This window comes from Drosophila eugracilis, unplaced genomic scaffold (genome assembly GCF_018153835.1).
Source record: "Drosophila eugracilis isolate 14026-0451.02 unplaced genomic scaffold, ASM1815383v1 contig_353, whole genome shotgun sequence".
NCBI classification, from domain to species: Eukaryota; Metazoa; Arthropoda; class Insecta; order Diptera; family Drosophilidae; genus Drosophila; species Drosophila eugracilis.
The window spans coordinates 596,509-609,379 of NW_024573209.1; the positions used below are offsets into that span (position 1 = coordinate 596,509).

A 12,871-nucleotide genomic window follows, 5' to 3' on the forward strand; every position below is an offset into this window, starting at 1 on the left:
GTACTGTAAAATATGCCGTATTTTCTCTTTATTTTGCTCCATGACTGCGACGTGAAATGAGCTTTCCAAAAAGGTATTGTATGACCTGATGCGATGAATACAAGAACTACGCGCTTTCAGCGTCAACTAGCGAAAATATGCGAAAAAATGTAAAATGTAAAATACATGTATATGCAACATGTATATGTAAAATACATGTATATGTAACATGTATATGTAAAATACATGTATATGTAACATGTATGTGTAAAATATATGTAACGTATATAAAAAATTTTTGTCAAATCAATTTCAAATATCCTTTAAAAAAAGGCTTAAAAAGGAAAGTCTAGCCCCTTAGCAGATAACAGAACGAAAAGCTTCAATATTACTTCATGTATGTAAAGGTGCAGTAAGGTCTGTGTAATGTAAATAAAGGCATGTATGACTAATTTTAATAATTTTACACTTTGAAGTTTAATATAAGATATAAAACTACTTTAAACTTAAGGTGGTGATAAATATAAAAAACTTATCAAATTATTGCAAACTAATAGATTTCATAAATCCACTTTTAAATCAGGTCAAGTTGTATAACGTAAAGTAAAATTTTTGTGAAAAATCCAAGCGCTTCTTTGATCTCTTCTGCCTCTTCCGCAATAAAGACACTTTCCGGAGGCTAATGATGTGTGAAATCCTTACCCGAGACAAGCTGCCACTTAACAGGGACTTCTAGTGGAGTAAGCCCCCGTTTGCACTCCCACTGCTGAATCACTTAGAGCTACCCTTCGTTTTTCAATTTCTCGCGCCTTTCCCAGGAGCATAAACAAAAGTGCAAGCGATTCGTCGTCGGGGGAGTTGAGCAGGTGCATTCGGTGGGTATGCATTTTGTTGGGGATGCAGCTCTCTCTCTAGGATTGTGGTGATGATGAGGACCCCGATTTGAAATGCACATCACGTTTTTAGCCACTTTTTCGGCGACAGGCGACAGGCGGCAGACGAATCGGAAGGACGCCAAAATGTGGTTTGGGGGAATCGCGTGCAGACTAAACCATGGCACGTGTGCTCCACCACTGGCAGTGCCCGTATTAATCTTCATGCCTCCACCATCCTAGGGAGTGGATTTTAAAATGCATATTATTTTTTGTAATATCTTTCCATCCCTCAAAGTGATGTATTATTATTCAATCAGTGATGCAACATTTACATTTCATGAACAATGATTAGCAATTGTTTGGGAAAACAAATTGCAATTAAAGTAACCAACTAATTGAGGTGTCTCCACGCAGCTCTTATTGTAACCTTAAATTAGGAGGGATATTCAGCATAACTTTGGTATTTTATGGGCTTATAAGAGGGAAGAGCTTATAAGCTTTTTCCTAATTATATTCTCTTGGCACAAAATCGCAATTGGCACATTTTATTGTTTACTTTATTTTAAAAGTTGTCAGCCAAAGTTTGGCTCTCGGTTAGGACAACTTTTCGCATTTGGCCAGCGATTCAGTTTGCAGTTCATATATTGCTGTCGTTGTTTGAAATTTATGCAGACAGTTGTTAAAATTATGCAAACAACGGTTTTGGTATGTTATTGCTTTGTTTTTACAGTTCTTAAGTGGGTCAAGCTAAGTGGAAAGAGTGTTTAATTACGCTAAAAGGAAGCATCATTTGGGATTTTATTTATCTGGGAAATGGTTGTTGGAAGAAAATAATGTAAAAATTGAAACCACTATATCAAAAGCGAAAAATTGTATAATTTAATGCAACATCAAAAGTAACTTTCCAACCAACTTTCTTTATATTTAAGTTAGGGGTCTTCCTTTTCTTCAAAACGGATGGAATCCATTACATAATCGAGGGCATAGATCCCCAGGGAGCTGCGCCTGCAATAGATCATCATTTGCATGGCTTATAAATGTTCTATAAATTTCTTGCCAAAAACACCAAAAGGGGGAAAACGGAAAACACTTTAAGGCATACAAAGACTTCGATTGAAATATAAAAACCACAAGAACCCAAAGAATAAAATAAGGAAACGGAAATGAGAGAGAGGGAGACCCCCAAAGGGGGGTCGTGAGCGGTCATAGGACAACACTAAAAAGAAGGCAAATTTTATTTGCATGCGGCTTTTCATTTCCTCCAAGAACATAAAAAAAAAACAAATGCCAGCCAGGGGAACCTTCGGGGAACCCTTTCGATGATGGAAAATAAAGAAGAGTTGTAAAACGAGGAAAAACGGGGAAAACAGAGCGAGCGAAAGAGAGCGGGAGTGAGAGTTAAAGCGAGACGAGGTGGAGAAGGCGCGGCGTCTTAACAATTTCCTGCCAACTTCTGCTTCATTGCATATTTCCGTTTCCTACAGACTGGGCTAGTCTTGGCCCACTGCAGGTCCCTCAGCTCCATAGCCTAGAGTCCTGAATCCCGAATCCTTGCACATATGGAAAAGCGACGACAGGCGCCCTATCTAGCTTTCTCTTTTTTTTTCTTTTACGATTTGCAATTATTTTTGCTCATTTCAGCAGAAGCAAATATGCCCACAATTCCTTGAGGGACAAATGGCAGACATAGTCCCAAGTCCTGTCAATACAAATAGTGCCAACTGTTTTACCGCCCACCGCCCACCGTCCTACCCGTCCTCCTCCTCGTCCAGGACAATTTACATAAGTTGATATTTTTCGAGTTGTTTCACTTTGACAACCCCCCATCTAGACTTCGATTCCTTCGTGTTTTGTGTGTGTTCTCAGTTATTTGTCCGCCTGACTAACGTTCTTAGACGAACTTGGCAAAAGGAGACTGGTTTGCGGTGGATTTACAACATGAAAAGCATTTTAGCTGCAACGGAATCAGACTTGCATTCAGTCTGCCACTTTGCTACCCATTTCCTTGACTTTTCCCAGATATCATTGCTTCGGGGAGGTAACGACAATTGTCTTCGGAGTCCTCCGCTGAGTGGTTTATTAATTCCTGTAGGAGTAGGAAAAAAGCACATGGCTCAGAGTCGTAGTGAAATGGAAAATGCAATAAGTCAATGCTTAGAGGGAAAGTGAAAAAGGAAATCTAATTCTAGTTACAGTTTGCTGATGAATCGAGTTGTCCACTTTCTAATTAAGCCAAAGCTTTTTTTAGCTTAGTTAAGTTGATTAAATTTTAAAGTCCTGGAGCCAAGAGCCCCTATATCTAATGACAAGCAGCTGTCAACATGTGGCGTTAGCCCTCATGCCTGAACCAACCAAACCTCTTCTTACCTTTCCCTTACCAAACTTCAACCTTAAAATTGCCCACGTAAAAAGCGGAAAAACAGGATGTTCCCCGGCAATTGGCAAATGAAAATAGAAAAAAAAAGTGCCAAAACATTTGCCTTTTTGAAGAGGATTCACTTCCAGCCCCACACCAATTGGCCTTCTCATTCCCCATCTTGAATCGACGAGCGTGTGCAGAAAATCAAAATAAAACGCTTTTCGTTTCATTTGCAATGAAATTTTCGCAAGTGCCGGGCCTGTCTTTGTTTTGTCTGCTCGCCATTGCCTGCCATTGAATGGAAATCGTTTTCCAATACAGTATTGAATTCAGTATACGACTATATATATATATATAGCGAGAGAGAGAGAGAGTTTTATCCCTCCAATAGCAGTTTTGGGCATTTCCTATGCACGTCATGTGGGCAATCAGCGCTCATGTCCATGGGATACTTCTTCTGGTTTTTAGACCCATTCCCTTCCCTTTGGGATATCTATTTCCAGTTTTATTTCTCACTCGGCCCATGAATATTTAACTGCCAACAATTGGCTATGATTGTTATGTTTGCCGCTGCCTCGTGTTTTACAATTAGAGAGGATTGAACTAAAGGCCAAAGGGATTTTTTGAAGTTCGAGATTGATTTTTCCTATACACATTTTTTATTCATCAATTTTCTTAAGGTTTTTCTTACTTTGCCTGTGCAAAGAAATTGCAATTTTAACGCATGACAGGGCATTCTCAATGCGCTCCAAGCCAAAAATATAAAAAAAAATAAAAGAAATCCCTCACAAGCACTTGAGCCATTCTCTATTTTCCTACTTAGACATCCTCGCGTAATCGAATATATATAAATTGAATTTTTCACAACAAATGGATTTCTCTGAAGAGTTTTTCTTTGCCAGTTTACCTCTCGACTGCATTCAAATGAAATAAGCATAAGATTAATATTATGCATTAAATTTGAGGGGACTTCCAAGATTTTGCTGACATTAAAATTGTTGATATATAAAAAATGTTTTCTTAGTCCTTAAATGTGCCAAGTTGTTTTATAGTCTCTCAATCTAAGGGCTGGGAAGTCAGAATAATTTCATTTTCTTGGCCTTGTTCCATACCAGATTGCCAATTTTCCTATAATTGAAAAATGTGGACAAGAATTTATGGGACAGCTTATGGTTTGCTTAGGAGGAAGAGGTCTTGAGTTATTTTATATAAAAAATATTAAAAACTTATTGATTATTTTACTTTTCTATTTTTGGTTTCACTTAACTTCCCTCGGCAAACTTTTCGCGATTTTTCTCACGCATTTTCCTCTGCCTCCTTGTCCCTGCAAATTCTCTGTCTGATTGAATATTTTGTTCGTTTTTTTCATTTTAAGCTGTCGCCCGCACTTGTACAATTTTCTCCTCAAAGGCGTGTTTTGCACTTGATGCTTACATATATATATTTTGCATTTATTGTGGCCAGGACCAGACCAGATATAATGTAAGCTAGTCACGTCTAGCCACTTGTGTCCCAAGCCCAAGTTCCAGCTTTTACCAGGTTTTCCCCTTCTATGGCCATGTCCTGCTGTCGTTTCTCGTGCTCCTGCTCGTGCCTTCACATTCACTTAGAACAAGGCTGGGCTAAACCTCCTTTGCATATTGATATGGGAAAATCCTCTTACCTTTCATACATTTTTCGCTCCCAAAATAAAGACCTATTTTTAACCGAAATATGAGTTAGTAATTCGACATAATAATGTCCCCGAAAAGGGCATTCTTTGCTAATTGTTTTGCATTTTAAGTATTTTTAGAGCGCGTGCTCAAGTGTCGTGTCTAGACGAAAGTTTTCGCTCTCGCCAGGTAACGACCGAAAACAAATTAAAACAAACGAAAACATTTTTGGGAAAACTGACCAACCCCAAGTATAAGCAGCCTTTGGAAATTTTGTTGCAAATTGTTAACTCGTGTCCCATAAAAGTGCACATAAAATCACAAATAGCGGGTGGGCGAAAAGGGGTTAAAAATGCGAAGAATGGTTTGAGAAATGGGCGGGGCACTCATACCAATTCCCAAACATTTTCACATGGCACGCCAAGCAATTAAAGCGGCCCATCGGGTTGCATGTGGCAAACTTCTGGTTCCTAACTGGCGCCCAAATGGCGGACATGACGACGGCGGCGCCTCAATGTCAGGCCATTAAAGTTTAGTGGGCGATTTTGCATAGGGTTCTTAGCTGAGAGAAGACCCCAAAAGCTCCTTCGAAAAAGGATACTGGCCAAGACGGCAGCAAAATGCAGCAGACGTTTAGCCTTGCCTTCCCTTCCCATTCCCGAAAAACTTTCAGCCGAAGCTCATCAAGCCGAAAAAGTTTTCCCAGCGATAAATCAAATTTTTTGCGTTTGCTTGTTAACTCGTTCGCTTAAATTAAGTTCAACATTAAGGCGGCAAAATGGTAGCTAAAATTTTATGTAATTTTAGGAATTTCCTGTAGGACGGGAAAATGGTGCGGAAATGCGGCGTCGCAGCTGACAGCTAATGAAAATGTTTGCCGGAAGGGGCGTTGCAAGTCCTTAAGGGTCCTGTAATTAGCTGAGTGCCAAACTGGGCTTGACTGGCTTTGAATAAATGAATTCAAGTGTTTTGGCAATGGTCTTGGGAAATGGAAAATTGAGGTTGAAAATGGTTAGACTGGTGGGCATAGAATCGAAGGAAATAAGCAACTTGGATCTTAAAAAAAAACTACAGCTTTAGAAACTGAGATACTTTTTCATTATTGATAAAAATAATTCATAAATAAGTTTAATTTACTTGTCCTCTAAAGCTATCCTCTTTTTAAACCTATCCATTTTTAGGCTTCAATATGATTACTATTCGAATACCCTAAGTAGGAAATCAAAATTAACTGAGGCTTACTACACTAACCAATCGCATTTATCTTTCCATTTCCTTAGTTTTCTCCAAAACTAACAAAGATTAGATCAAAGACAAACTTATATTTTGTATATTTACCTACTTAAACACAATCCCAGAAAAGCATCTCTGATTAAACAGCAATTTGGAGTTGCTCATCTCGGATTTCCCCTTGACATCCATTAAATCCAAGCGCCACCATTGCGTGTGCGGTCCCACATCAGTGCAGCCACTAACGGGTCAACAGCCCATTTCATGTGATTACTCAGAAAACACAGCTCAGGGAGGATAACCTTTTCCGATTCTCAGCTCTGTCCCCCTTTCTCTGTCCCCTTCTTTCCGCCCAATCACAATGGCAACAGCAAGTCCCTAAGCTCAGAACGCTTGTTATTGTCATTGTTATCAACGCTGTCAGTGCAAATGGCGAGACCGAAAATAGCAACAGCCACTGGGACAGAAGGACATTCATACTGGTTCGTCCTGCTGCAATGTCTCATGTGGGCATATGTTAAACATTTTGACACTTTTGCGCACACGGTTCAGCCGAAAGCCTACGACATCCGCTGAACTCTGACATTCTAATGGTAGTTGATGAGGGTTCTTCCGCCTCCCCCCAGGAATTCCTCACTTGGCAACTATTTTTAAATTTACAAATGCTAGTAGAGAGAGAGAGAGAGGGAGCGGTTCTTCCTACAATTTGTTACAATTTGCTTTAGTTTTAGTGTTATTTTTGGGTTGTGTATGTAGATTGGATTGTGTAATTTTGGGTGTCAGTGCGACGATAATCAGCGAACTGAAATCAACTGCCGGCGAAATTTTACATGGGGATCGGCAAAGTGTGGGTATTCGACCGACTAAACCACTTTTGGTGGCTTCGCACTGAGCTTTGCCGTGGTTGCTGTTCGATGATTTTGAGGATAGCACACCGTATCGAGTTATATTGAAACTTAATTAAGTGCATGGGGACCAGGGCAAAATCCAAACCCTGGACCCTGGAGCTGGAATGGAAAATGATTGTACAGCGGTTGCTGGTAAATGTTAACCGATTTGGTTTTGGTTAGGCAAACTGGTTGCTAATTTTTACGATTTAAATTGAAGTCAAAAGGGGGTTAATGGTATGGTTCTGAGTATAGTAAAAGCTTGAATAAGCTTCGAAATAATTTAAGTTAGCCAAGCATTTTTAGGACCTGCTTTCCAATAATGGCTTTATCTACATCTTAAGATACTCCCTCCAAAACCTGTAAGTCTTAAAATTTAAATTCATTTGCCCTTCGATAGGATCTTTGGGCTCTCCATGCTTACCGAAATATCACCTTTTACCAGCAATAAAGAATTATGCAGAGACAGTTAATACCCGCGAGACAAAAAGCGGCTGGCTGGCTTATCGCCCCAGCCACCGCCCCAACAAATTTTCGGGTATAACAATTTTCAAATCGCTTCCTTTCGGCTGGTAGCGAAATTTTTGGCGAGTAAACACCCCTCCATTTGAACGATTTCCCCCCCAGCATTGTGTCTGCCAATTTACGTTATCGTTTTCAAATTGAAAATTTGCGTAATCACATTTTAAGTGAAAATCGCTTTGCAAATTAAATTAAATCGATTTTCTCGAAGACGATGGAAAGGAGGAAGTTACAAAGCTTGTAAATATACATTATGGTTTTTCATTTCCGTTTCCGTTTCCGTTTTGGCACTCAAGCTTAAAGCTCTGAAAATAATATGCATCTGCAGTTTTCTTTTGGTGTCTGCATAGTCGCGACACTGCATCTCAAAGAACCATCAACGTCATCAAATCGTTAGTCAAATACGAGAAAAACAAAAAATATTTAAGTTCTTTGCTCTTCTCGCAAGTCTCTCGTGGCAATAAAAATGATGAAGTACTTTCGGAGTAGGAGAGTGGGAGTGGTCTGGGAAAAAAGAACCCAAGGAGCCAAGGAGCTGAGAAAGCTTGCATTCCAGGCATATCCTTTGGTTTTCATATATACTGAACCATGAACAAGAAGGGTCTATTGAAAATCCTGAAGTGCTTGACTTCTTTAAGGGTTTTCTAATGCTTCATGATTGATATTTTTGGACTCTTTAAAGAACTTGGTTCATAATCAAATCAGAAGATAGGCAAGTTTATTCAAACTTTCTTATAAGCATTGAGTTTCTATTCGAAAATAAAGGATGTCACATTTTCCTAACATATCAGTCATTATCAATCACTTTATTTTAGCCATGTATTTTATACTTCCTTTTATATGGCTTGTAATTTTGAAGCCCTCAGCTGCCGTGATCGTTCCAGGAGTAACAATAAAAGAGCGTAAGTTCTAAGATAACTTTTATTTAGTTAACATAAAAAACATGTTTTCCTAGCAAAATGCTGGTATGTGGCCAATCCCGGACCCTGTGATAACTTTGTTAAAAGTCTGGGGGTACGATTACATAACTAATCGCTGTATTTTCTTCTACTACGGCGGCTGTGGAGGCAATCCAAATCGTTTCTATACGAAAGAAGAGTGTTTGGACACCTGTAGGGTATACAGACCACCAAGCCGGAAGAAAAGAGAAGATGAGCCAGATGAAGAGGAGGAGTTTGAGGAGGACATTGATGACTGGGACAAGTTAGATGATTTTGACAAGATGGAACTTTGATTTCAGTTACCACAAAAGGGTATTCAAGAATCGCCTTTAAGGCAGAAGCTAAAGGCCTCAAGTTAACTTTTGATTCGTTGTGCAAACGCATAATTTCAGTTTGAAAGAAAGAACTTCCCGTCGAGTTGCTTGTAATGCGTTTTCTTTTTAGCCATCTACTGCATTTCTGTTTTCCCATTTCCACGGCCGTATCTCTCTAGACGTCTGTTTGCTGCCAATCTGAGCCATGGCCATTAAGTCAGTTTGAAGCAATTTGAAAGCTAGAGTCTGTGTAGCTATATCTATATATAACCCAACTCCAACGGTTATTTATCAACAATTTTATGTGGATACAGATGCTATTCTGACAATTTTTGACATGCAATTTGCAATATTCCATTTGCCACAGCCATAGTTTTCCTGCTGATTTTCGGCATTTTCCCGCAGGCTGCAATAAGTTTTTGGCAACGAATGCAGATGAGGCTCATCATTGTTGGATGCTTTGGCCCAAAGAATCCTCAGGGGAAAATGCGCAACTGTCTGAGGGAGTAAAACTTCCTGGTTTCCAACTTGAATTTATGTTCGCCCACGGAAAAAGAGTCACAAAAGAAAAATGCCCTGCTAATTGGAAAGAATTTTGTTTGCCTATTTCTGGGCTCTTTACATGGGATCTCCGCTCGTTAGGCTTAATTAGCAATCATAAAAGTTGTTCCCAGTTAAATGCCGAACATTCTTATTTGGTCATGTGACACTTTCGTGTCCTGTGGTGTCTCGACCAGCAGGATCTCAACCTGAATCCTGGCCATAGGAGTTGCCACCTATTTCACTTTCCGCTCACGTTGCTCTCCTTCCCTCCTTTTGTTCGTCCCCAAAGACTTTTATGACTGATTATGCTGTGTTTCGGCCATTTAATTGCCACTTGGCTCTGGATGTGACTACTTTTATGGTTAATGAGCAACTTGTGGTAATTTAAGGGGCCTCGGGAATGACAGGGATCAGGTGTGCAGACAATGCCTGGTCGGGGCGGGCCAATTAAATGGGTAATATTACAAGGCTGGGGGTTGAGGACATATAAATTAAAAAGAATGGTTGGTTTTGAGGTGTTAGAAGGGGAAAAGGTCTGAGGAAATGCTTTGATTTTAGCAGGTAAGATAAAAGGACAAAAACTATACTTTTAGGGAGGATATGCAAGGTTGTACTTACTCTTATAAGGGTTAAAAGTGTACGAGATTGCACTTAAGTACCTTCTGTTGTTCAAAGGCCTTATTAGGTCTTCAACTTTAGCTTAAAACTTATGAAACTTAAACTTAAAATCCATAAAATGGCCACTATCAATGACCCTTACCATATCTACCATAACATTTATCTTTTGATATCTAAATCAACAACTTCCTTCTTGCCATCCCAACTCTGACATCATCTGTTGCTGGTGTCCAACATCGTTTGACTCTTCCATTGCCAGTTCAACGATTTGAAAAATCGCTTACAATAAATTAAATTTCAGTCAGACTTGTTTCCGGCTCGACACTCGGTCTCAAAAATTTAAATAGGTCAAATATGCATTTAATTTCCGCACGAATGAAATGAATTTGTTTGGAACTCGGCTGTAAGAGCTCTCCTGCCTCCCATTCTCTCTTTATTTTCCAGTCCCAATGCCCCTCCAGCTGTCAAATACATAAAGCACCCAGGCTGGCTGACTGACTCACTGCGAATGTCCTCCTCTGCTTCCTCCTCGAAGTCCTTTGCCATTTCCTGGGCCATGCCACCTACTCTCGAACTGTTGCTGGAACACGTGTTTGGGCCACCTTCTGTCTCGGCCATGGACTGTTCCGTACACTTAACTTATTCGGCTCCATTAAAATCTTGCTAAATAAATATTTAATGCGTGAACAACTGGTGGGGAGGAGAAGGAGGTAGTGGGAAGTGGAAGTGGAACCTCCCCGAGGAACCTTCGGAGCAACAGCCTGGCCAGATGATTTATGACCTTCGCTCTCGGCCTGGCCTTTTGTTAGGCATCCCTCCTTACAGCCAACAGCCTCATCTTCTGGGCCTGGCTAATGGTTCATAATTGATTTTTATGCCTATTGTGTTGGCCATCTTGCCCAGCGTAGGCCTCTTTCAAATGGCGCGTTCATAATTCGACGCACTGCACCAATGCCAGCCTCATTACAGATGGTTTTGCATGGTGGGTGGAGGGGGGGGCGTATTAAAAACTTATAATTCCTGCTATTGGCGGTGTTCATAAATCCCTTTTAATGCCGCAAAATGTTGGACTTAATGAAGCAGTGGCGGTCAAATGGCTTTCTGTTTAGGGCTTAACTTTCGGTGGGTGAAGAGGCCTTGGGGATTATGTTTATGAAATCAAAAATGGGGGATTTATGAAGAACCTTAAAATGAGGAAAATATTCTAAATTTATTAATTAACAACAATTGATATTACTAGATATCATTTATAACCTAATGTTTGTGAAACACAAGCAGTAAAAAATGTAAAAAAACAACGAATATTATTATACTTATTTAAAACTTTTACTTTCCCATAACCAACATTTCTCCCATCTGCCATCACATTTTCCCTCTACCTTTTCCCCATCCCCAACCACTTGATTTAATAACACCAATAAGATGCCAAAGCCAAAGCCAAAAGCCCAGACCCCAAACGTAATTCCTTCCATGTTTTCTTCAACTAAAATCTAAATAAATAAATGTCCATTTCGGACACCTACAAACGTGGCCCGTAGCAGTTCCACGGACAAGGTTTGGGTTAGCTGGGTAGCTAGAATTCCGGGCATATCATGCGTTTACTTTAATAATGCGCATAAATTGGAAGTCGTGTTTTGGACCTTTTGACTGCTTCATTCCTTGGATCCGGGAAATCGAAAATCGAGTGGGGAGAAAATGCCAGCGTTTCATTTAGCTTTTGTTTGACTTTGGCCACCATCTCCTCCAGCATCCGCCCTCACAGCTGCCATCTGTCTGCCTGTCTAGTCAGACATTGTTTTTGGATCTCCTTCCCCCCACCTCCCCAACGACCAGACTGACCCCGGGAATATTTTTGCCAGCGTTTAATCTTTAATTTTCCGCCACTATGTGGGGGATGCCCTCCCGTGCCTGTCTGTCTATCCAAGTCCTGTCCTGTCCTAGTCCCCTCTCCTCACTCTAACCCTGGCTAAATTTATTTGTTTTAGCTTCTGCCCGGGGTGAATATATATATAGTAAGGTATGCCGCATTAAATTAAATACTTAGCCGCTGCTCGGCACCGCTTGGCGTAAAAATTATGCCAGCATTTAAGTGTTTAATATCCGCCGGAGACTTCTATGGGTCCACTCGGCTCGGCTTTAGGTTTTCGGTCCGCTCTGGATATTTATTAGTTGATTTTAATGGAAAAACCCAAGGCGAGCCCTTGGCATACATAATTGTTGCGGGCGAAGACTTATGCCGAGACATAAAACTAGAGATTTTGGGAGGAGAGAGTGAGAGTCGGGGAAAGCTGATGTCATGCAAATTTAAGTGAGCTTAAGGCAAATATTTGCAGATGCTGAATAAATTAGGGAGAAAGTTATGGGATTATTAAAGTTATTCTTAGGGGAAGACTCAATTTGTTAGACTTTTGTTTGGTTTGATTTTAGTTTAAAAGATTTTTGGAGATTAAATTTTGTAAGTAGAGAGAAAGCATACATGCAGTATCTTAAAGTATGACAGCATTACTAGTCTTAATCTTCATAATAAGTACCTGTAGTTCCCGGTTTCTATACATTTCCCTGTTCATGAAGTGAATTTCCTTGTACTCCATTTCCACAGGTTAAAGTTCTCATGTCTCTGAGCACCTTACATATTCCGCCCCTAGCTCCGCCTCATTGGCTATGCTAACCTGCAATTCGTAAACCCCCTGGACAAGTTTAGCTATACCTTAAACGAGTCCCCACCCAATACCCATAGACCACACAATGCTACCCAGCTTTTGGTAACCAGAAAAACCCCCAAAGGAGGAAGCAGCAACAAAGCTGCACTCAACACAAATGCAACTGCAAGAGGATGGAGGAGAAGAGGAGGCAGGACGAAAAGGAGCCGGCCCAGACCTTGACTGGTATCCTAGCCATTCGGCTGGTTCGGCTTCTGTGGCCTGCTCCTGGCAGCAATTGTTAATAAGATT

General features: G+C 40.3%; 1 protein-coding gene across 1 annotated transcript; it reads left to right on the forward strand.

The window, feature by feature from the left end:
• Positions 1-8,287: 8,287 nt before the first annotated feature.
• On the forward strand, positions 8,288-8,862 carry LOC108110631 (amyloid-beta A4 protein). Its single transcript, XM_017219729.2, is given in 3 exon segments — positions 8,288-8,406; positions 8,460-8,506; positions 8,508-8,862. Coding segments are annotated over 3 exon segments (363 nt in total). The 5' UTR covers positions 8,288-8,321; the 3' UTR covers positions 8,739-8,862.
• The last annotated feature ends 4,009 nt before the right edge of the window (positions 8,863-12,871 follow it).